The sequence below is a fragment of the Heloderma suspectum genome, chromosome 9, assembly GCF_057233095.1.
Source record: "Heloderma suspectum isolate Gila_16-S chromosome 9, 16-S_ref, whole genome shotgun sequence".
In the NCBI taxonomy this organism is placed as follows: Eukaryota; Metazoa; Chordata; class Lepidosauria; order Squamata; family Helodermatidae; genus Heloderma; species Heloderma suspectum.
The window spans coordinates 14,846,197-14,869,838 of NC_139466.1; the positions used below are offsets into that span (position 1 = coordinate 14,846,197).

At 43.3% G+C, this 23,642-nt stretch overlaps 3 protein-coding genes across 5 annotated transcripts; 1 reads left to right on the top strand and 2 right to left on the bottom strand.

Moving 5' to 3' along the window:
• Positions 1-426: 426 nt before the first annotated feature.
• Positions 427-11,672, bottom strand: UPF3B (UPF3B regulator of nonsense mediated mRNA decay). 3 transcript variants are annotated; one of them, XM_084813786.1, is made up of 10 exons: positions 11,477-11,672; positions 9,913-10,015; positions 9,655-9,761; positions 8,376-8,474; positions 7,312-7,422; positions 5,203-5,246; positions 4,550-4,738; positions 3,248-3,408; positions 2,275-2,587; positions 427-1,433 (listed from the first exon to the last, which is right to left on the bottom strand). In XM_084813786.1, the coding sequence occupies exons 3-10, from the start codon at positions 9,746-9,748 to the stop codon at positions 1,287-1,289; spliced, it is 1,158 nt and encodes a 385-aa protein (XP_084669912.1). In that variant the 5' UTR covers positions 9,749-9,761; positions 9,913-10,015; positions 11,477-11,672; the 3' UTR covers positions 427-1,286. The 3 variants fall into 3 exon arrangements, with proteins under 3 accessions (XP_084669912.1, XP_084669911.1, XP_084669910.1); XM_084813785.1 differs by having other exon boundaries at positions 3,248-3,399; positions 9,913-10,019; XM_084813784.1 differs by having other exon boundaries at positions 9,913-10,019.
• Positions 11,673-12,167: 495 nt separating this feature from the next.
• Positions 12,168-15,209, top strand: NDUFA1 (NADH:ubiquinone oxidoreductase subunit A1). Its single transcript, XM_084813789.1, has 3 exons — positions 12,168-12,391; positions 13,470-13,559; positions 15,028-15,209. The coding sequence occupies exons 1-3, from the start codon at positions 12,290-12,292 to the stop codon at positions 15,046-15,048; spliced, it is 213 nt and encodes a 70-aa protein (XP_084669915.1). The 5' UTR covers positions 12,168-12,289; the 3' UTR covers positions 15,049-15,209.
• A 339-nt stretch (positions 15,210-15,548) lies between these two features.
• Positions 15,549-23,151, bottom strand: LOC146338443 (putative defense protein 2). The gene is made up of 4 exons (XM_084813787.1): positions 22,883-23,151; positions 20,831-20,943; positions 18,732-18,847; positions 15,549-17,416 (listed from the first exon to the last, which is right to left on the bottom strand). Exons 1-4 carry the CDS (start codon positions 23,094-23,096, stop codon positions 17,290-17,292), a joined length of 570 nt encoding a protein of 189 aa, XP_084669913.1. The 5' UTR covers positions 23,097-23,151; the 3' UTR covers positions 15,549-17,289.
• Between the last annotated feature and the right edge of the window lie 491 nt (positions 23,152-23,642).

Consider the following 23,642-nt stretch of genomic DNA (forward strand, 5'->3'; position numbering starts at 1 on the left):
AAACAGAAAGACATAGCACTATAACATTGATCTTTGGTGTGCTGGGCAGATGGAATGCAATGCAAATAAGAGACTTGAATAATGCACTTTATCACAGTCAACAACATGCTAGCGCAACAGGACTCTCTCCTTCCCCCTGCAGTACTCCATGTCACCTGAAAGTCTGCTCCAGTAGATTTCCAAGCCCTCTGGAGCAGGTTTGGAGGGGACACAGGGAAGAATGAATCACCCGCTCCCAAATCTGCTGATAGAACTGCTTCCATCAGCAGAACACCACCACTGGACTCAACCCATGGACTTGTATGCACCACCGGTTTTGGGAAACAGATCAGGCACATCCACCTCCAATGACCTTGGACATGATTAGCATCAAGTGAAGATCTGATCACCAGCTTTCCCACGTACAAAATAACAAGCAGTTATAAATAGTATCTCACAGAGTTTTATTATGTATAAAATAGCTGTGTTGTGTTAGCATACGGAGCCACAACTCTTAGTAAAACTTCTTCCTGTGCTGCCAGATGCTCTAGTGCATCAAGGAAGACACTGCACAACTGAAAGAATATTTTCCTGATAGGGCACTAGGAAAAAAGTAAGAGAAAAGCTGGGAGAAGGATGATACAGCTACTTTAAAAATAAAAATTGTATCAATATCTGGCTATTACATGAGATGCGTAAATAAAAAATCCTTTCCCATAGCCTAAGCTCAGCTGTTCAGGCCATCAAAAACTTCAGTGAAAGAAGAAAAAAACTTAAGTCCCTCTCCATCTTCTCAAAATTAATTTTGCAACTGGCTAAAGCAGCACAGCAGACAAAAAAACTCTCCCAGCACTAAAAATATGTCAGACGTTCGCCCTCCTGTCCAGTTAGTAATGCAGGCCACAGGACCACACAGCACAATGATAAAGACCGCAACACTTGAGCAATCATGGGGCTCCAACATGGCTGTATTTTAAGTGCAAATACTGGTTCGTGGCTTTTTATGAAACAGCACTTGTTTGGGGCTATGCAGCCATTTGACTTATTTTAAGGTGACAAAGCCTTTGAACTTTTTCAGAACCGGGAATGTTTCCTTCCCTTGCAGTTTGCTGCCACCACCCCCTCCAACTGAAAATGCATTGAGAAAATACAAGTTTGAGTCTTGATTCTGCATTGAGGCTCTGAAACCAGATACATCCAAAAGTACTGTTCCCCCTCTTCCTCCTCCTCCTCCTCCTCCAAGGCACTTCTGGACTGCGCAGTTCATGCTCTTTGGCTGCTAGGTCAATGAGGGCACGCAAGGCTTATCACTCCTCCTCTTTCGTGTTACTGGTTTCACACTCCTGCTTTTTATCTGGTCCTTGATCAGGCGACCTTGGAGAACTTTCGTCATATGCAGACAAACGACTTCGACTCCGTGCCCCTGGCTGGTAGAGCTGCATGGCTGGGCGATCCTGAAACAAAAAGCATACATTCAATTGTGATGCTCTGCTTCCAGTTGAGCGTAGCGGTTAGAGTAGGGGTGCAGAATCTCAGGCCCACGGACGAAATACAGCCTTCTGGCATTCCCAATAAGGCCCTCCAGGGTTCCCCAGAAGGACATGTCCCCTTCCTTTGGCTTCACCCCGTCTCCCAAACACCAACCATTTGGTGGTTTGACAGCTGTTTGTGCAGTTTTTCACCCATTGAAATGCCTGTCCTGAGGCTTAGTTATTGATGGTAAGAGCTTTAAGATAAAATATGTTTTTTTTGTATTTTGGCCCTGCTCCTTTTGCCTTCAGTCTCACCCACCACTGGAATGTGGCCCCTGAGAGTTTCCCCGAAATGGAATTCCCCCGTGGGCTGGAAGACCCACTAACCTGTGAGTTAGTGTCAGACATGGACCAGAGATACATGAGTTCAAGAAGCCTGACCCAGGCATGAAGCTCTCTGGCTGACATTGGGTGTCTCTCTCACCTAACTTCCTGACAGAGTTTATTTAAGCAGGGGAAAATGGGATCACCCCTATGGGTGTCACACTGATCTCCTTAGAGACCAGAATATAAGTGTCATTATTAGATAAGCAAGCCAATAATTTCTACAGCTAACTGCAATCCTCTGCATTCTCATATGGAAGTAAGCTGTATTAAAAACATTTTTAAAATATAAATTATAAAATCAATCTTCCTTTATAATAAAGTATGTTTAGATGGATTCATCACAATTTATACACACCTTTCTGTCTACAGTAGACAATTGACTACAAGAACTACATATCCACAGGCCAACAAAGAGAACACATTACACAACCAGCACCTTGTTTCTAATGCGGTCCCTCTTTGCCATATCCTCTTTTTTGTCTTCTTTGGTTCCTTTCTCAGATTTCTCTGCGTTGCCCATGTAGTCTGCCAATTCAGCTCTCTTTCCCTTCTCTCGCAAGGAATCTCTCTCCTTTTTCACATCTTCCTCTTTTCTCCTGAAAACCTTATCTTTGTCAAAGCGCTCTTTCTGCCTCCAGCGCTCTTCTTCTTGGCGTCGAAGTTTGTCTCTCTCTCGCTGGATTCTCTCATAATCTCTGTCACGGTCATATTCCCTTTCTCTATAGTCTTTTCCACAGTCATCTTCGAATCTGTGTAAAAGAGACTTGGAGATTCAACTTGAGGACAGAACAGTGAAACAAAAGAGAATCACATTGCTATGTCTTGCCAACACTAGCCCTGATATCTGCATGTCATGACAACTTTACACAGGATTCAGACAGAGTACTAACTGAATACAAACTAATGTATATTTCTGGAAAGCCACAAGGGCCTTTTTCATTTATATGGAATGACTAGAAAAAGGTCTCGGAAACCAGGATTCAAAAGGCCGTTTCACACATTACACAGCAACAAACCCAGGTTTACAAATGAATGTAAATCCAAAAGGGAGTTTCAGCCAATCCCTGCTTCCTGGCATATGTGATATACATACTTTTAAACACTTGTCTGTCATATTCACAGTTTTCATGTTGAAGTGCCCAGTTCAAGGAAATTTGTAATATGTTAATAGGTCCTAATTTAATTGCATAGTTGACCATCTACTTCAGAGCCATTTTGAAATTGCCAGAAAGACCAAAAGGTGAATCTTCCTATGACTTTTCTTCGTACAGTCTAAGTATAATCATCTTCCACAGTTCTGATTGAGAACACTAGCCAACTAAAATTAAAAGTCAATTTGGGAATAAGGCAACCTAATTAACCAGCATATTCTGACAAACAAGAATACAAACTGCAAAGAGAACACTAACTTTTTGGCCTTCTCCTCCTTAGCCTCCCCATCGGAGCGCTTGGCTGGCGCATTGCTGATTGCACTGGCAGCCTTTTCCTCCCTCAGACTTTCTTTCTCCATTTTCTTGGCCTTTTCCTTTTTTTCAAAGTCTCTTTCATCTTTTTCTGGCTTCTTAAGTAGCTAGGAAGAGAACAAATTAGTTTTCCTTACTAAGTTAACTCTAATGCTAAACTGTACTAGGAAGTTAGTCTATCACTGAAAGGAGGGGGGACTGGTACAAGAGTAGGGATATTAGCATAACTACTTATTTTCATCATTCATTGCTGCTTATCACCTGAATTTTGCTTTAAGTGTTTTACAATGCAATCGTAGTATACGCAGAAGTCCCACTGAGTTCAATGGTACTTCTTCCCAGCTAAATAGGTATAGGATTGCAGCCCTGTTTTGTTTTCTCCTTTTTGTGGGGGAACTTTTAACAGATCACCATAGCCAAAGGCTAGTGCAATAAAAACTATCTTGTCATTCCTGCTTATACTGTCATTGTGTACTGTATTGTTATTTATTTCAATATAATCCAAATTCATGGCTTTCTGCAGAGCAATAAACACATACAAAAGAGAAAGGTCCCTGCTTTGAGGAGCTTAAAATCTTAGATTTTGACACTGGGGAAAACAGAGGGAAGGAAGGGAACTGCAGAAAAGTTACGGCCACAAAACAAGTGAATATGAGCACAAGTGCTCACACAGACTTAAAGCTCTGGTTCAGCTGGATATGAGGACTAAGGGGTTATAGTCATTTCATACCTAGCTTCTTAACAATAGCTGTCTACCAGGCTATGTATCAAGAGGCCCACATTCCAGCATCCACATCAGGGGTGCAGCCTGCAGGCCACATGCACCTCCCCACACACACAAATTTCAGGGGGGAAATGCATTTGTAGCAGCTACAGATTGCCGAAAGAGTCAAATGTTGGTGATCTATAGCTGCTATGGATGCCTTTTTTAAAAAAATCTGGTGCGCGTGCGTGGGGGGGGGGGGGAGCCCACAAGGGGAGGAAAAAAATGGCACTCAAACCTCCCACAGTTGCCCACCACTGACCTACATATTAGCAGGTTCTTATGCTGTGTAGCATATAGAACTACCCTATGCATTTTCACTTCAAAGTAAGCCCCACTGAGCTCAATGGAACTTACTCTCAACTATGCATAGGGCTGTAAGCCATATGCAAAATACATATGGTTTGCCCTGCTGTAGTATTTCACAAGTACGCATGACAGCGCAACATATATGGTCAATGCATCCTACAGGAATGAAGCGATACCTTAATCTTTGGTTCATCCTTTGATTTGTCCCTGTCTTTCTCTGGGTATCTCTCCACTTTCTTTGTTTTTTCAGCTTCTTTTCTTTTCCTTCTTTCTTCCTCTTTCCATTTTCTCCTTTCTTCTTCCCTTTGTCTTTTCCTCTCTAGTTCTCGCCTCCTCCTCTCCTCTCGTTTTTCTTCTCTAATCCTCTGTAGAAGAAAAATATAGTGAGGGAGAACTTTTTATTCCAGGCTTTGTGTTAGAAAAGATTTCCACCCAGAGGTTTGACACCATAACCTGCTCTAACTTTGACTGACTATAGTACTACAAAAATTGTGCTGATACATGTAGTTATTAGCCTATGAATATATTTAACAAGATTTAAGTACTATAATAACTGCCTTTACCTCAAAACATATATACTTAAAGTGGGAAAATTCACTGTTGTTAAACTAGGGTATGGATGGGAATAAGAATCATTTTAAAACAGATGCACTTATACCTGATCCCCCTTTCCAAAGAAAACTGAAAACACCCAATGCCCATAACAAAATCAGAAAACCTATTATATCTCCTTATTGCTGCTATGAGGAAAGTCTTACTGAATACAACATACATGTCAAGTAAAACTGCAGGCAATGTGGCCTCTATGTAACTCTGGAAGAATTATTACCTGTTTGTTCTTCAAGAAGTTCAACAGAGGAGTTGTCTTTTTTGCTAAAGATGGAAAAAGAGTGTTTGTCTTTATTTTTTAAAACACTGAAAATATAGCGAGGAAAAACAAAAATACTTATAAATATTGAAAAAAACAAAAAATTTATATGATCAAAATGCCAACATTTAATACAAAGAAATACACATTCATAGGCCTAAATCCATCATATTGTTAGCAGAAGGACTTTCTGTGCTAGCAAAGCTCCGCTGCCTTTTCCAGTTGTGCTAGCAGACCACTTTGTAAACCGAAGATCTGCAAACGGTTGCACAAGTGGAACTTTAGTTGGATTTTCCCCAAATCAGAACTTGGTTTCCACTAGTGCAATGTCATTTGCGCTAGCAGAATGACAACACTGGATACAGCCACAGAGAACTTCATTTAGGTGTTTCCAGAGAGGAGATAATACTGCTCACCCCCACCCAACTCCGTATTTAATTAATTCTTGACATCACTACAGTCAAGAAAACTGTTCTTTCTGGCTGCAATTCAATTCAATTCACATTTACTTGGGAATGAATCCGATTGGACTCAAGAGGAACTAATCCAACTAAAACATGCACAACATTTTGAAAAGGCTCTTCTACAGGGGAGCCAACCAGTCTACCTTAATTAAATAAGCCTTAGTGTTAATGAATATATTGAGCTTTGCTTAGTTGCATCCCATTATGATATCTTGTTACAGACTAATCTATCAGATAATGGCTGTTTAAGAAGATGAGCCACAGCAAGTCCTGTGCTCATCTGCAATCCCCTCTAGAGATATGAAGACTCAGGAAAAAACCACAAATACCTGGGAAAAACCCAGGATTTTCCAGGACCATATCCCCCACCTCAATCACAAATGATTTTGGATTATAAAATATTTTGTTTTAGTTTAACGAATAAAATGTTTTGGGACAAGGTGTTTATATATTGCTACCCAGTATTAACTTCGCCAAAATGATTTCTGAAACTATATAATAGGAAGATTAGAGATGTAAAACATCTGGAAACGTTGTGGTCACTGGGGAATAATGCTTTTTAACCCTCTCTGTAAGATTCCCAGCATAGTTATTTCTTCCAGTCCTTATTAAAGTTATTGATCTAATGTATCTTTTACCAACAAATATTTATGGATGCTCCAAGTCATACTCAGCTTCCCAACATGTGACTAGAGTTGCTATATCATGTTTGAAGCAAACATGCATTCTTGATCCCTTGGGTTTTATTCTACAGAGTCTTGTGTTTCTGGGATTGTTCTGCTTAGATATTGTAAGGGTCAATGTTTTAGAATTAAAAACCCACATGTGTATGTTATCCCGCCATTGCCACCAAATGCAAAGGAAGAACGTGAGGCTTGGGTCTATGTGACTCACTGCCACCATTTTTAATAACATTCCCAATTAGACCTCACTATTAGGGAGTGTTGCTGCAGCTATAAAATATTCCCTATTTAGATAGCAGTTTTTATGAGGAAACATTTAAATTTTATGTCCCACATAGAAAACATAAACAGCCTAAACACTCCATCACCTGCTGAAATTTCCTGCTGAATGCACATGTTCCAGTTTGCTCTCTGTAAAACAGTTAGGCTGAGCTGTATAACAGGCATGTCCCTGCTGTTTGCTCTTCTCTGCATTTCCATCTGACATGGTGCATAGCTAAAGGTTTTGTTAGCTCAGCTACACATTAAGCAACATGGGGTTCAGGCTAAAGCAGAACCACAGTAAGGAATGTGGGACTTCCAGGTATAGTTCTGAACAATTTAAAATACACTCCCCCCTCTCTCTAAAACCAACCTTCCCAACCTGGTGCCCTTCAGATGTTTTGGACTTTAAGTCCCATGAGCCCCAGCTGGCATGACCAATGGTCAGGGATAATGGGAGTTGTAATCCAAAACATCTGGAGGGCACCAGGTTGGGGAAAACAGCATTAAACTCAAAAGGGCAAATCATTCAGAAAATATGAAAGAATAGTTCAAGAATTAACAAAAAATACATTATCCCTCAAAGACAGAGATCAACAATATACTATTCGTTCTCAGGAAAATAAGCTCATATAAACTGTAACGTGCAATTATTTTCATACCTATTAATTCTTTGTTTCTTGCCTCTATTTCCTCTAGTAACGTCTCAGGGGTGGATGTTAATTTCTCATCATCGGCGCTGTAGCTTTCCAAAAACTTCTTATACTCCAGATCTGATGAAGAACCAAGGAGTATACACCATAAATATACATGCTTTAAAAATAATATAGAAAAATGCAAAGCCTGTTGGAATAGCCACCCAGTAGTCATATTAGATATATGTTCTACCCTTGAGTAGAACTTTTTGCTTTTCACATTCCTAGCTATGAGCATAGTCTCAAGAAGCCATTGCCTATCTTGGATGTACAATGTTTTTGGCTCTGAAGACCACATGTGGGGTCAGGGGCTGCATGCACACACACACCAGTGACCCTGATACAGATCACTCTTTCTTCACCACTAACAGCAGCAGGGAAAGAGCAATATGTATGAGGACTGCTGGGGGAGGGAGCAGAGAGCCTTCTCTCCACCCCCTCCTCCAATGATCCTGATACAAATTGTTCTTACCAGTGAGGAAACAGCAATCTGTATCAGGATGGCGGGGGGAGGAAATTTGATGGCGGTGTGTGTGTGTGTGTGTGTGTATGTGTCAGAGCACCCTTGGGAGCTGCAATTGCTTGGTGGGGGGCGGGGGGGGAGGTGACGCTGTGCACCCTTGATCTATCTGCTGTTTTTGGATTTAAAATCTTGTGATCCAGAGTGACATATCACATGTCAAAGTCTGTGTGCTACAGTTATGGTAATACTGCACAAAAATATTTAAATGATCTAATAAGGTTTTGCTAGTTGAAGCACTAAATATAATTTTCTGTATCAGTTTGTATATTATGGACAGAGCAACACAACTTCTGAGCAAACATCCTTAGAATTGTGTTGTAAGTGCAGCCAACATTATTTGAAAACACTATTCTAGTACTGCAACCCCATGCATGTTCACTTAGAAGTCTGACCAACTGAATTCAATGGGCCCTACTTCCAAGGAAGTGTGCAGAGTGTTACAGCCCCTTAATTCCTGTACTGAAGCTAGTTTCATCAGATGACACAACAAGCAACTATTACTACTAACCATCTTCAATGGTCCCAGCTTTGGCATCCTTTTTCTTATTCTTCTTTTTGGCAGATTTTTGAAATGGTGCAAATTCCACTATGGCAGGATATTCTAGACCTGTTTGTATGTAAAAATATTTTAAAAACAACAACCATATTAAGAATGGAAGCAAGGGCTACGTTTGTTGTACCGAGTATGTCTCAAAAGCAAAAACAAACAAGCTCAAACCAAGACACTGTTTTGAGGGGCCAGTTTTACAAATTTCTTGCCCACATGAGCTGTCTGTTCCTCAGCACTACCTGGAAAAATTATCACGGAAAGCATTGTTACCCATAGCCAAGACAGTTTGGATCATACATTATACTGAGTTGCTTGAGTGCATAATGAGGAACAGCAATCACGTGGACAGGAAGTATATCGTGAGAACTGACCCTAAAACAACAATATAGTTTGAGTTGTTTTATGAACAGGCAAATTAGATGATGGTTTTATAATGAACTGAAGGCTACTGTTTTGGCCATACAGATGCATACACTTACATATGATTATCTGTTTGGGGTTACTGAGTAAATGCTTTTGGAACAAAGACTATCCTAGTATAGATGGTAAAGAAAGTAAATTTGGCTACATGTAGAATGGTAAGGAAGCAAATGAATATAAGCAGCATGATCCTATAATGCCACTTCAGCAGCAGCTGAGGATTCTGAAGTAGCATCACATACCTGGTAACTGGGGCACAATCATTCAACTCTGTCTTAGGTGCCACTGCAATTAAATTCCCTATTATCAGAAATCTTGTGTACATTACTGTCCCCACATGATGAACCTGGGGCCTGTCTGGATGCTCTGTGCGCTTTCCCCACACCCAAAGCCCTTTGTGTAAGAATGGAGCCAATTATTCCGAATTAGTAGTGCTGGAATTTTTAGGGTGGGTCCTAGGCAACACTGCTCAAGCACAGCAATGGAAGAGACTCTCAGACTTACTCTGCAATCCTAAAAATGGTTATTTGGAAGCAAGTCCAACTGATGCTGATGCAACATACTTTTGAGAAAGTGTGTTTAGGATTGGGTTATTATATGGCAATCCTAAGCAACTTACCTCCAAATAAATCCATTGAAATCAATCTAATCATGGCTTTAATCTAATTGGCTTTAAAAGCTGTCTTTTGAAACCTTGATTCAAATATATGCATGGTTTTCCCCCATATTTTACAGTTTAATTACTGTACAAATGTATGCCAATATATATTTAAAAACAGAGATATGATATACATAACCAAGTTTTAGGCTTACTTGCCTTTGTGATCAACAAAAACATAACCATCAAAGCGATCCCTGAATAGAACTATGTCTTCTTGGTTTTTAAAGTTGATGTATGCTCTGGAAAACATGTGAGGGTACAAACTGCAGAAGGACAGAAAATGGCAATGTATAAGGAAACGTTGCTGAGTGATGATTGTAAATATACACAGCACAGACGGGTGTAAAACTGAAAGACATATATGACATGCCACCGTTACATGCAACACATCCAAATGCCTAAAATTTTTCTTACCTAGAATCATTAGCAAAGAATTCAAAATAGTCATGTTCAGGCAAAGGCTGGAGATGTTCTTCAAGCTGTTCCTTTGTCAAGCTGGGAGGTAGGCGCCGAATCACTACCTTAAAGAAAAAGTTTGTTTTTACAAACATCTTGTCTTGCCAGATGTATTGTATAACAAAGTAATGGTTTTTTCAACTAACATTTTTTTAATATTCCAAAGCAATGGTTGCAGAGGTATTTTAAGGAAACCACACCTTACAGGTATAGTCACACCTCTCCTCCCCATTTCATAACAAGAACTTCCCAGGTGCCCAAATTCCAAAGTCTAAATATTTATGTATGTATACCCAAGTCCTTTCCAGAACAGTAATGAAGTGCCAACTGCTCCTACAAGTCAGTATTGAACTAGACGGGCCAATAGTCTGACTTAATATAAAGCTGCTTCCTATGTCATCTTTCAACCAGTTTGCTACATCTGGTTCATTACCATCATTCCAAAGTTTAGTAAAACATATATTTCCAACCACCAAGAGGTACAGACTAAAGTAATAATTCTCCCTTGTTAACCAGGACCAAGCATTCTCTGATAAGAAAACTTCTAGATTCTTAGACCATCTACAACTTCCTAGTAAACAAAGGTATACCATGGGTGGAATTTTGATACCAATAGGGGCAGTTTTGAAACGCTGCCCATTTCTGCTTTCCAGAACCACTTCTTCACCTTTTAACCACAGTGATCTGGAACTACACCCTTCAAAAATACAGATTATGACATATGGCTTCGTTATCAAGGCCGTTCTGCACTAAGATGCTACAAAGGTGTCCCCACCCCCCTGCCCACTTTTTTGCCGCCACTGATAATCTGGTCTCTCCATAAAGAGGCAGGAAGCAAGTCAGACCAGCCGTCCATCTAGCTCAGTACTGTCCAACCACTGGCACAGGAATCTCAAGTGTGACCTCACCACTCCATAAATCCTTGACGCTGAGAGGGAGGGGAAAAGGTGAGACTCAGCACCTGTTTATATGATCAGGAGAAATGAGTGGACCGCAAGTGGTGGTGGTAGGGAGAGTTTGTGTGTTACAGGCTTCCTCCCCACACCCCAGATTAAAAACAAAATATTTCAGTGCCGATAGAAAACTAGAACTTCAGGAAGAAGAAATAAGTCTGGTCTTGGCACGCTCGTTTTTCAGGAGCTATTTTGTTTTAGGCAAGTAAGGCACACTCCCCGGCCCCCACGTGCCAGTCAATACAGCCAACAGACACCAATTGAGGCTGCAGGGGGCTGTGGTGGAGCGAGGTTACGTGTCTGAATGCTCCTGCTCCTCCTCCTCCAACTCAAAAAGAAATCTCCTTGCGTGTAGAAGACTAGCATGACCAGATCGTGAGTCCAGCCCAGCCTTCTTCTTCGCATGCTACTTTTCTACGAGTGATGAGTTTTAGCCGAACATGGAACACACACCCCTTCCCTGCACACTGCCTGGGGCGACACAGCCCAGGGGAAGCTCGGCCCCCGGGCGGTGTCAGCCGGCCCCGCTCCTCCCGGGCGCCTCCAGGGGGAAGGCTCCCTGAGCGCACCTTGCTGAGCGTCTCCTTTTTGTCCTTGGGCCGCTCGAGCCGGTCAGGCTCGCCCCCCGCTTTGGCGTCCACCCCCGCCATGGCCGCTCCCAGCCCAGTCGGGGTGAGGGGCCCGCCTCGCTTCTCTTTGGGCCTGGCGTTCTCCTTATCCTCCTTCATCGCAGGCGCGGCGGTGGCAACAGGCCCTCCTCCGTCCGCCTCAGCTTATCCCCGCTCGCCCATTGGCCATCGCTCGTCTCGCGGGAATAGCGGAGGGCAGGAAAAGACGGGCCCGCTGCGACAGCGACGCCACAGCGCCCTCCTCACAGGCATGGGGACGTCCCGACTCCTGCAGGCCGCGCGGTTGCCATAGAGATTAGTGTTCCCGGCATGCTTTGGGACTACAACTCCCGGCACGCTCCAGAGGGAACCCCTCCTCCATCTTAGAGGTTCCTTAATTCCCGGCATGCTCTGGTTTTTAAAAAACAAACAAACAAACAAACCTAAACGGCTCGTTTATTTATTTTTTTTTAAATCCTTTTGGAAACAAAATGAAAAGAAGCACAGTAAAAAGGACTGAATCATTTAATCCGCCTTTTAAAAAATAAACAACTCCCGAAGCGTTCGAGTGCTTTGGTCTCCATAGCAACAGCGGTCGTAGCCTGTCGTGAAGCCGGCGCGGTGCACTGTGGGTCGGGTTCCCAACAGGCTCGATGCGGGAGAGGAAGCGGCGCGTGCGCAGTGGTGCTGTCCTGCTCCTCAGGGGAAGGCGCTTGGCCCCTCTGCGCGGAAAGGAGCGCGGAAGGTCGCGGGGAGAACGGTGCTGCCGTCGGGATGTGGTACGAAATCCTGCCCGGGTTGGGGGTCATGTACGTGTGTTTGACCATCCCTGGCCTCTCCACCGCCGTCATCCAGAGATACACGAATGGAGGCAAGGTGAGCATCGCAGGGCCCTTGTTGTAATACCATTGACAGCTGGGGCCCTCCAGATGTTCTGGCCTACAACTCCCGTCATCCCTTGCTAGCGTCGCCAGTGGTGAGGCATGATGGGAGCTGTAGGCGAAAACATCTGGGAGGTCACAAGTCGCCAACGCCTGATACACGAATCCGCTTCCTTTTCTTTTTTTTTCGGTGTGTGTGTGTGCTTTTTTAATATTTTCTCCCCCCAAATTAGAAGATACGAAATTATACACAACAGTAGGGCCTACTACACTTGGACTCCCCACCCCCACCCCCACCCCCACCCCAACATCCTTGGCCCAGTGGGGAAGAAGAAGGAGCGAGGGAGAAAGGAGCAGGCAAAGGGAACATCAGGGCCTGCTCCAGTGGTACAGCCCCTCCTTTGGGAGGTGAGAGTGGGGAGCAGGGCCACCCCACCAGCCCTGCCGACAGTCTGCTTAATTTTCCCCCTCTTCCCTCCCCATCGTCTTTTCCTTGTGTGTTGTGTCTTTTTTAGATTGTAAGCCTGAGGGCAGGGACTGTCTTCTTTGTTCCTTGATTGTAAGCCGCTGCGGGAGCCTTTTTTGCCTGAGGAGCAGGATAAAAATACTATAAATAAAACATATATCTATATCTAATACAATGAAGGGTAGTAATGTATAAACATTTTAATAAAGTACATAAATATGTGGTAGTATATAAATATAACAAAGAATCTTGTGTCATCTAAAAGACCAATACATTTATTTTGGCATAAGCTTTCATGGACAGCGTCCATGAAAGCTTTTGCCAGAAAAGAGACCTAGTTCTAGGTTGTTATGGCTGTCTTATCGATTCCTGTGCTGTTTATTGTTTTGCATTATATTGTGTTTTATTCTTTTAAATATTTGTATTGTATTTTATATTTTTCACTGGTATATGGGATTTTAGTTTTTTAACTGTTTGTAATCCACCCAGAGAACATTGGTTAACAACTTTGCTTTGCATCTGGTCTTTTTACTTATATTTTTATCATTTTTCTTGTCTCCCCCCCCCCCTTCCCCACACACTCTCCACCTCATTTCTGCATGCACAGGAGAAGAGGAGTGCTCGGAATGCTTATCAGTGGCACCTGTTGGAAAGAGACAGGCGTGTCTCTGGAACCAATCGCTACTATGATTCCAAGGTTGGTTTAAACAAAACTTTTCTGTACAATGTAGTCCAGCTGCAAAATCATGACAGCTCTTCTTCTTCTTCTTCAGTTAAATGAAGATCTTTTCTTCATTCAGTTAATGAATGAATCTTCATTCAGTTAAATGAAGATCCACATCTGCCTTGGCCCCCTGAATGAATTCTGGCTGCATTCTAACCTCTGATCTCTGTCAGCGTTCACCAAATGTGAGCAGAATCCAGCACAGAATTTGGCCTGAGATTTTTGGAGCTGAAAATAAATTGATACCATCAGTGGTGCTGGGTGAGGGGAGACAGGTTATTGAATAGTAGAACTGTCACCCCAGAAATCCTGATAGCAGATTTTTACTGCTGTTCATTTAGAGTTTGGGAGACGATTACCCTTTTTGAATGCCCTTTGAATTCAGTTTTCTGTTTTTGTATTATGCGCTCCTCTTTTTGGCCGGACTCTTGCTGTGTGAGTTGGCTGATCATGTAGCTTACAGGCATCTGTCCCTCATTAGGCAATCTGAGACCATATCCAACCTGTCCTGCCTCTCCGCTTCTTTGTACTGCCATTTTGCAGCTCCAAGGGGCTGCTGCTGCCCAGGTTCTGAGTGCCCTATTTCCTTATGATAGTGTGTATGGGTACATATGCTCAATGTGTCCAACAGCCACTATATCTAAACAAGCTTGGCAGCATCCTTATGGGTCAGAGGATGGATGTCCAAGGCAACTGGGAGCAGAAACATTGATGGTTCCAGGGCATCAGCGAGTGGAACTGGATTTGGCTCTCTTGCCTAGTAAATTAAGAAATGCTACTAAGACACTGTACTCCACATATTTAAGCAGCAAGCAGTGTCTTACAGTCCACTTAACCTATCTGCATTCGCAAGGCACCCTTCAAAGCACATGGCATCGGTGCAATGCTTGTGCTGTTTAATTTGGTTTCTCAGAGACCTCATCATTCAGATTCTAAGATTTTCCCATTTCCCTCTAAGGCAGAGGTGCACAACTCATAGCCTAGGGGAGCATGCAAGCAAGCCATGGACTGCAGGTCCGTCCGTCCCTTGCCCCAAGTCCTTAATTACAGCCTCCCGTAGGTTCTCTGACCCCCGCCACCAAATCCCCCTAAATTCCACCTCTCCACCTCCTCCCCCAGTGGCCAAAAAGGTTGTGCACTCCTGCTCTAAAGAGTCAGTTGTCTGGCCCTAGACTCAAAACAGTCGGGTCAGTGGCAGTCTCCATTTCTCTGATGTCACAAAGGGGCATGCAAGCCTGAATGTATGCTCTGGTGTATAAACATTTGACAACTTGCTTTGTGTTCTTAAGATCATGACGATATTCTGCTGGTAGGATTGTGGAAATGAATATTTTAAAGAAAGAGATTTGTTCAACCTGGGTGCATAATATAGTTTGATAATAGCAATGTTATGTGTGGCAGACATCTTGATCTTTGTTTTGTCTCATTTTGTATTTTTCAGGGCTTGGAGAATATTGACTAAAACAACAGAGTGAAGAGTTATATTATCCCTTGATACCAGCCTGCTAATAAACATGGATTTCACAAAAACATGCTGCATGTTGATCATAAAGAAGATTCCAATACTATATTGCTTGCTGATATTGTAAAAAAAGAAATAAAAGTAGACTGAAATAATACAAACTGTTGGAGCAGGGAGGGTTCACATAGAAAACCATATTGGGTTTGTTTTCCATGCTAGCTTGCTTCAACAATGATAACATAAGTACATTACTGTAACTCATAATTATGAGTATAAGGTGCTGGGAGACTGCTCTGTCCATCCTGGGAGTACTGGTTTGTGTGGCATCTCCTGTTCTCTTTGATACATGAAACCACTGGGAGAGATCATCTGAATGTTTGGGCTGAATTGACATCAGTCTGCTGATAACCACGGTTCTACCTCTTGTTTCCATCATCTAATCATAAGGAGGTCGCAGATACGTTGATTCGGTGTTTGGGGTTGGATTTTGGCTTGAATGGAGGTGAACAAGCTGAAAGGCAAGACGGAGGTGCTGATGGATGGGGGTTATGGTGATCTGGAGATACGTGTACAATTTGTCCTTAATGAGACTGTGCTCCTCCTGGAAGGAACAGGTTTGCAGTCTGGGGGTCCTCCTGAACCTAGTGTTATTTTTGGATGGTCAGGACGTTGCCGATTAGGAGTGCCTTTTATCTGCTTTCACTAGTTCTCAAGTTGCGGATGTTTCTTGAGAAAGTGGATCGGCCTCATTCACATACACCGTAGTTGCAGTCAGACTGACATATTGTGACACTCTAAGAGGCTCTGCCTTTGAAGACAGTTTGGGAAGCAACTCACAAAATCCAGTAGCCAGAATGATGGTGGGTGCTCAACCGGTGGAGTGCATTATGCTGACTTTGTATCAATTACACTGCTTTTCTGTTTGTGTCTGAGCACATTTTAAAGTATTGGTATTGGCCTGTAAGACCATTAATAGTCTGGAATCAGGTTACCTGAAGGATTGCCTTCCCCCATATGAACCTGCCCAAGTCTTTCAGTTGGCTTCAGGAGCCTCCTGTCAGGCTTGCCTCTGTTGGTTCTTCATTTGTCAGGGATCAGCTACAGTCTTTTCAGTGATAGCATCATAGTTGTAGAATTCCATCCCTGGGAAGATCCAGCAAGCCTCTGTTTTACCCATTTGGTGCAAAGGGCTCTGAGGCTTGGAAGGAGCCCACCAAGGAGGTTTGTAGAAGCTGGACTTCAAGCAAAAACATCATGTGTTCTTCACTTAGTCTTACCTGCCTAAGTAATTAAAGGACTAGAGTGTGGTGAAGCCATCTTTAGTTGTACTACCAAGAGTGGAAGGTGAACGTTTTTCAAAAAGAATGTGGCTTGGCTCACTTGTGCAATTTAGCTACTTGAGGATTCTTGGGTACACAGTATTGGTGGTGGTTAAAGAGGTCCCTTGACAGTCAGCAGGGCTAGAATCAGTCTTTAGCACAAAGAACCTCAAAAAGTCCTATTTTAGATTATTTCTACTTCATTACAGGCACAAAGCATCTTTCCTGTAAGGGGGAGACTGAACTATAGACTTGGGGCAGTATCTAACTGTATCATTCTGTTAGCGCAAGTGATGTTGTGCTAGTAGAAACTAGGTTTTGAACTATGTGCAAGAGAAGAATTCAACTAAAGTTACGTTTGTGCAAGGAAATGCTTGCACATGTGCAAGCATAACAGCCAACCGCTTGTGCAATGAAAAGATTCAGTGGCGCTCCGCTAGCGCTATTTGAGTTTGTGGAATGACACAGTTGGATACTGCCCCAAATCATAAAAATTCCATTAGCTTGAGCTAACAGCACAAATAACTGTGTAAGATTGTGTGCAAGTGACATTTATTCAGCTTCAGAACATGGCTACAATAAATCAGAGTGAAGGGAAATTTATAACTACCACTTAATGAGTTGATATAAAAGTTGAATAATGTGATTCATTCATACTTTTCAAGTTTCATTGCTGTCCTATTAGTGAATTGCGTAATTTTTCTTGCACTGTAATTAAGGACACAGAGTCCCCCTCTTCTTTCAACATTCCAGTGGTGATAAAGATTGTACTGCAGGGAACAAAAAAACTGTACATAGATGCTAGCTGGAACAGCCAGCACAATTTAGGAAGAATCTTAATTGCGGTGATACGGGGCAGCAAAAAAAAAAATCCTTTGTATTTAAAAAAAAATCTGACAAAAGAATCTGCTAGATTCATTAACTAAGTAGGGCTCTTCATGTTGGTTTCTAAATATATCCAAGTAAGATCGCTAGCAGGCAGGAGAGCACTGCTGTGGCAGATTGGGTCCTTGTAAAGACTGGTTCTGCCCCACATGTAGCTTTGGGATCTGTAATGTTGGAAAGAAAATTAAAGTTATTCCAATCTCATCTGGATTAAAATTAAAAATAAAATTATTAATAATTAAAAGTAGTTCAGCTGGCAGAGTTTCAGGTGTGTCCTGCCCCGTGTTACTCAAGAACGTTGGAATCTGTCGGTGGTTCAGACCAAAAGCCATCTATTCTGAGAATGTCCAGTGGGTCTGGGATTTCATAAGGAGTACATGGGAGAATGATGGCAACCAGTACAGGACGGCTAACAGCCTCTGTTACGCAGAGGTTAATAGGTGTTGATCTACCTCCCACACATTCCTCTTACTCTTTTAAGGGTACAGTCCTATGCATGTCTAGACAGAAAAATGTCTTACAGCTCCCAGCATTCTCCAGGCAGGATGGCTGGCTAGGGAATGCTGGGAGTTGTAGGACTTTTTCCCCCCATCTAAACAATTCCCAGCATTCCCCAGGCAGCCATGCTGCCTGGAGAATGTTGGAAGCTGTAGGACACCTTTCTGTGCATAGGGATGGTGGAGAAATTTGAGACAGACTAAAATGAGCTGGGATTTCTAAGGATCTGACCTGCGGAATCCGCTGTGGAGCGACCCCCTCAGGCCGTGCAGAGTTTGTGGACTTTCAGATTATTTTTTTACTTTCCCAAAATTTACACACATTTGTAAAAATGGTATTTTCACGTAGGAAAATGTGCAAGTTTCTGCTGAGGAAACATTGAATGGAATGGGGGACAATATGCTAAATGTTACATACTAAGGTAAATTATGTAAATACTTAGGTAAATATGTAATTATTTGTGTATTTTTCTGCATGACGGAAAAAAATCGCATCCGTCTGTGGGCAAACAATGGAACAAAATGCACCCGACAATCCTCGTAACACAGACGGAGCAGATTTTACACAGTCTGTACATCTCTAGATGTGCATAGGATTGCGCCGTAAGTGATGAAAGCCAGCGGTGCAGAAGCTCTTTCAGCCCGGAGGCTAAATTCCATTTTGGAGAAGCCCTTAGGGGCCACATTCCATTGGTGGGTTGGGCCAAAGGCAAAAAGGGCATAAACAAAAATCCTAGCTTTTTTAGCATAAAGCTCTTACAACCAGTAACTAAGCTTTAGGAGAAGGCTTTTAGAAGGGGTGGGTGGGCGGGCAGGGACTGCTCTAAAGTCAAGAAACCAAATAATTGGTGATTGGAGGAAAGAGGGTAAGGCTGGGTTGGGCTCCTGGTGAGGCAGATGTGGCCCTTGGAGGGTGTGAAGTTCTTCACCCCTGATCTAAGCCAGTGGTCTTAATTTAATTTAAAAAATATATGATACTTACACAAATGTAATTACTGTGGGGCAGCCAGAATTTGGTGGAAGCCACATATAAGTTGTCTGTCTTGTTTTTAAATTGGTGTTAGAATGAGTAACTGCGCCTTGTGGGTTTCTAGAGCACTGCAAAGAGAGGAAAAATAAATAAGCTGCCTCAAGTTCTCTCATATTTTAAACTGGGACTGAGATCCTGTAACTCTTTTAGAGTTGTAGCGTGGGGTACAAATATGGATAAATAATACATATAGCTCACAGGCCACCAGTAGACCAATTTTTTTTTTTTGTCCAGAGCCCCTGCTTTCATTATAAATCTCTCAACTTCCTTAAAACTAAAGCGCAGGGCTGGCGAGAAGGACAGGCATGGTTGGGCAGCTGCTAAAGGCCCACACCCCAGATGGGGCCCGCTGACAAGAGCCCGCTGGAGTTGCTCTTCACTGCTGCAACCTGCTTGTTCACCTGCCTCTTGCTCTGGCCCAGATGGTGGTGCTCACTGGCTTTGCCTGTCAAGCAAGCAAGTGGTAGCAATGCTGAGAGAGAGGATGAGGAGCAACCGTAGCTGGTGACAACGGTGGTGAGAAGATAGACTCACTGAGGGAGCCGACCCATTGAGGGTGCCTTGCTCAAAGGGCACTAAAAAACCTAGAGCCGGCACCACTAAAGTGTAAGCTTCTAGTGCTCATTATTTTAGAGCAGCCTTCCCCAACCTGGTGCCCTCCAGATGTGTTAGATGACAACACCCATAATTCCCGGCTAGGAATTCTGGGTATTGTCATCTAACACTTTTGAAGGGCACCAGGTTGGGGAAGGCTGCTCTAGAGAAAAGTCTTCAGAAGTTAGTGCGCTTTAATAAAGGTACAGCATTCCAATACAAGGTGACTTAAAATTGTCCTTACATTCACGTTGATGTCATTATTTTGAGAGGTCTGGTTCGTGACACATTTTGCACACTTGGAATTAGCAGTTTTAGGGCTCTTGGTCACTCCTGCTATCCAGGTGATGTAAGTGTTGTGACCCCCAATTACATTGTTAGAAGACATGCAGATTTCTGTAGGCCTTTCTGGCTTATGGTACACTGTAGCATAGTCTTTTGTCTCAAACATATTGCCATCGCTACACAGACACAGGCCATCTTCACACAGAGCTTTTATCCTGAGATTGAGATTGCTCCTTCACAGACGTTTGCAGGCCCTTTAGATGACATCGTGAACCTCCAGGGCGTCTCCGGCACTAAATGACTTTTATTCCGTTTTTAAATAGATTGGAGATAATGAGGTATCAAATTGCACCACTTGTGTTCTGCTTGAGTTCCCTCCGTGAAAAAGGATAAGCCACAAGAAGAAGAGCTGGGTCAATGAAATATATGGAAGACTCAGAGAAGGGGGAGAAGGAGGGGGAAAGGAAGCACATGTAAAGGGAGTTGTGATCCTGCATTTAAAATGGAAGCAGAAAGCCCCGTTTTAAATGTGAGATTTTAGGCTGGTGTAAAGATGCTCACATTCTCTAGGGCAGCCTTTCACTAACACTGTGTTCTCCAGATGTGTTAGGGTACAACTCCTAGGAAAGCTGCTCTAGGGTAGAGGTGCAGAACCACAGATCCATGGGCCGGATCTGGTCTGTTTGGAGTGCCATCTCTGAGGTTTCCCAAAGGACTACACCCCCCACCCTCAAATGTTTGGATGTTTTGTGCAATTCCCACTGCCCCTTTCTAACATATTGAAATGCCTCTCCTAAGGCTTCCTTGCTGGCAGTAAGAGCTTTAAGCTAAAATATAGTGGGATTTTGGTCCCACCCCCTTTTTTGCCTTCAGCCACACCTATCACTGGAATGCCCCCCCCCCCGCCCGCACGCGCCCAGCTTTTCCAAAACGGAATTCAGCAGTTGGGCTGAACGAGGTTCGACACCTCTGCCCTGTTATCTGTCACAGTCTCCCTCACATGGCCCCTCTTCGTTAGGCAACAGAACAAATAGGTACCGAACACAATCCATGAATTTAGGAGTTGTATAGGTCAAGCTGTGACCCTTCTGCTCTAATATGTGGAGGGGGTCGGCTCAGGCAACAGCCAGGCTAGAAAAAAGACATACATGGATGTGTTTTATGCTGCTTACCTGTAAGAATTTGGTATTGTTGGGGGGAGTCTGCCAAACACCCAGTGCAGTGGGCGAACCAAACGAGCGGGCCTCCAGCAGCAACCCTCTGTATGCAGACCCAAGGATCTGGACTGTAGAAAAAGGGCCGGTTTCAAGTGGCAAGCAAACCTGGTTTTGTCAAATCCACTCTGATACTTGTTTTCTGCAACCATGAAGCTACAAGCATTTTATCACCTTTTCCAAGCATGGAAAATACATGGTTTTCTGGCTCAATTTGGGTCAGGCTGGTTGGTTTCCCTTTCAGACCCAAGAACTGCACCAGTAGCCCAAATATGCATTTAAGAATCCACTTCTTCATTTGTTGCCATATACCTGTATGGTAATAGTGCTGTGACAACCCCTTCTAGCTCAGTCTGCGACCCTTTAGAGGGTCTTAACTCATCTGCTGAAGACCGATAATCTGCAGCAGAGGTGCATGCCCTTTTCGACCCCAAGGGATGCATGTGATGCTGCTTTAGAGGTGGGGACCACATACACACACAACACTCCCCAACGATCCTGATTTACATTGTTCTTTCCTCGCTGCTGCTAGCAATGAGGAAAGAGTGATCTGTATCAGGATCACTGCAGTAGGGGTGGAGAGAAGGCACAGCACAATTAGCAGGGAAAATGGGGGGGGGTCAGGGCACCCGTGGGAGATTGCATTTAAATCTTTAGGGTCCCTGCAAATTGTGCGTCCCTTGACTACAGGCATGACTCTCATTTGGGTGCAAAAGGTTCTGAGTTCAGATAAGGCTCATGCAGGGGGGAAAGCAGGGTCACACTTTTAAGAAGGGGGAAATACGAGAAGCTATGGCAGGGCACCTGCTTTGTGTGTGCAGGAGTTCCCAGGTTCGATCCCCGGCATGGTTGGTTAAAGAGATCATAGGAAGAACTGCTGCAAGATTTGCAGCAGCAAGATGGTGCAGCAAGACTTCCAGAGCTAAACAGGCTAATTATCCTGGTAATCGGCAGGGGCCTCTCCCACTCTTTGCAACCATTTCCCCGGCTCTTTTTTTTTTTAGATCAAGGGAAGTGTGGTATTATTTAGAAATGGTGGAATGAGACTCTTGTATATCTGTGCAATTCCACTATACCACAGCGCCATCTAGTGGTTGTGTAATTAAATATATAGAAAGGTAGAGAAAGAAAACCCTGGAAGAAAACATGTGTAAACACGCCAAGCTTAATCCTGCAAAGAATCTGAAAGGAGAAGCCTCAGTAAAGGTGCAGGTTAAAAGCCTGATGTAGAAAAGCGCTTAAAGCCTTTGTGTTAGCGGGGTGGGGGGGCTATTTGGGCTCTGCTTGAGGCAGCAAAAGCATCTTGGGACAGCACTATCAATTCAGCATATTCGCATTGATTTTCAAACTACATTCAGGAACCCTCAGGTATCCTGGAAGTTAATCAGAGGGATCCTCAATGAGAACATATCCTCCAACTATCCCTATTTACCCAAGACAATGACTGGGTTCACACAACATGACAACCTACACTCAAGGTTAAGTATGAGTTGAGTGTGGCTTGTTGTTGAACCATGGGTTCTTGTGTTATGTGAACCCAGATGTGCTAACAAACCATGGTTTGTTAACTACGAACAACCCATTGTTCACAACCCAGCAACAAACAATGGGTTCTCTTTATGGGTTGTTCATGGTTAACAAACCATGGTTTCAATGACACACTCAACGCATACTCAACCATGAGTAGTTGTGTTGTTTGAACCCAGCCAATCTCTATTTTCTGGTATATGCTCCTGGTAAAACTATGTCCTAATTTCCAAACTTTATCCAGCTGTCATGTTGGCAGGCTAGGTGTGTCCTAGATAGTAGCCACCAGCCATCAAAAGTTGTTCAAGAAGGCTCTTTTAGCCATTAGTCCCCACTGAGGCAACATGTTTAGCTATTAGCTAAAAAAAAAGACAAGGGGTGGATGGGAAAAAGTCACTTCTTCACCTAATGGCCATGATAATATCTGAAGAATATCTTCATTTTCAACCTAAGTAAAATAATAACAATAAAATAGAAACTTACCATTAATTGGCTGCCCATTTAGGAAAGAGGATGTACTGACCAGGAATTCATAGGGGGCTGGAGTTATTTGAGGCTGGATCCCACTGTGCACAGGCAGCATATTCTCACAGGCTGATGCAGAAGCACCCGTTGGAAAGGCATTGTATGAGCTGAGCATAGGCCAAAGGACTGTGAGGCCAAATCGGAGGCAGAGATTCCAGTGAGCCATGATCATGAGAGAAGGAGCTGTTTGTTCTCCCTCTCTACTTGAAACCAATAATACATCCACTGAGGCTTCGAGAAATCTTTAAAGTGAAGGGGGGGGGGCTTTGCCGAGTCATTGACCCATAACAGATTTATTTTCTACCCATTTTAGATGAAAAGCAACCCCCCCCATCTCTTGTTCACATGTCTTTTTTCTTTTTCTTTCATGTAGGAATTTGCATGGTAAAGACTTCACAGAGCTTTGCCTACATCAAAGCATTCCAGTTTCCAACACTGCGGGCTTCCGGGTCCAAAACATGAAACTAGCATTTCATGTGTCTGCTTTGGGAGATATCCCTGTTGGGAAGCTGCGATCGGTCACTGCTCCTTAGCATATGTGTAAACCACACGCACATGCTGCGAAACAGAAAAGTGCACAATCATTGCATGTGAAGATCGCCATGCAAGTGGTCCTATGTGGAAATGTGTCCTGTTTAGAGCAGGGATGGGGAACTTTTTTTCAGTCCATGGGTTGAATTCCAATCTGGGAAAAGTCTCAGGAGCCACGTTCCATCTG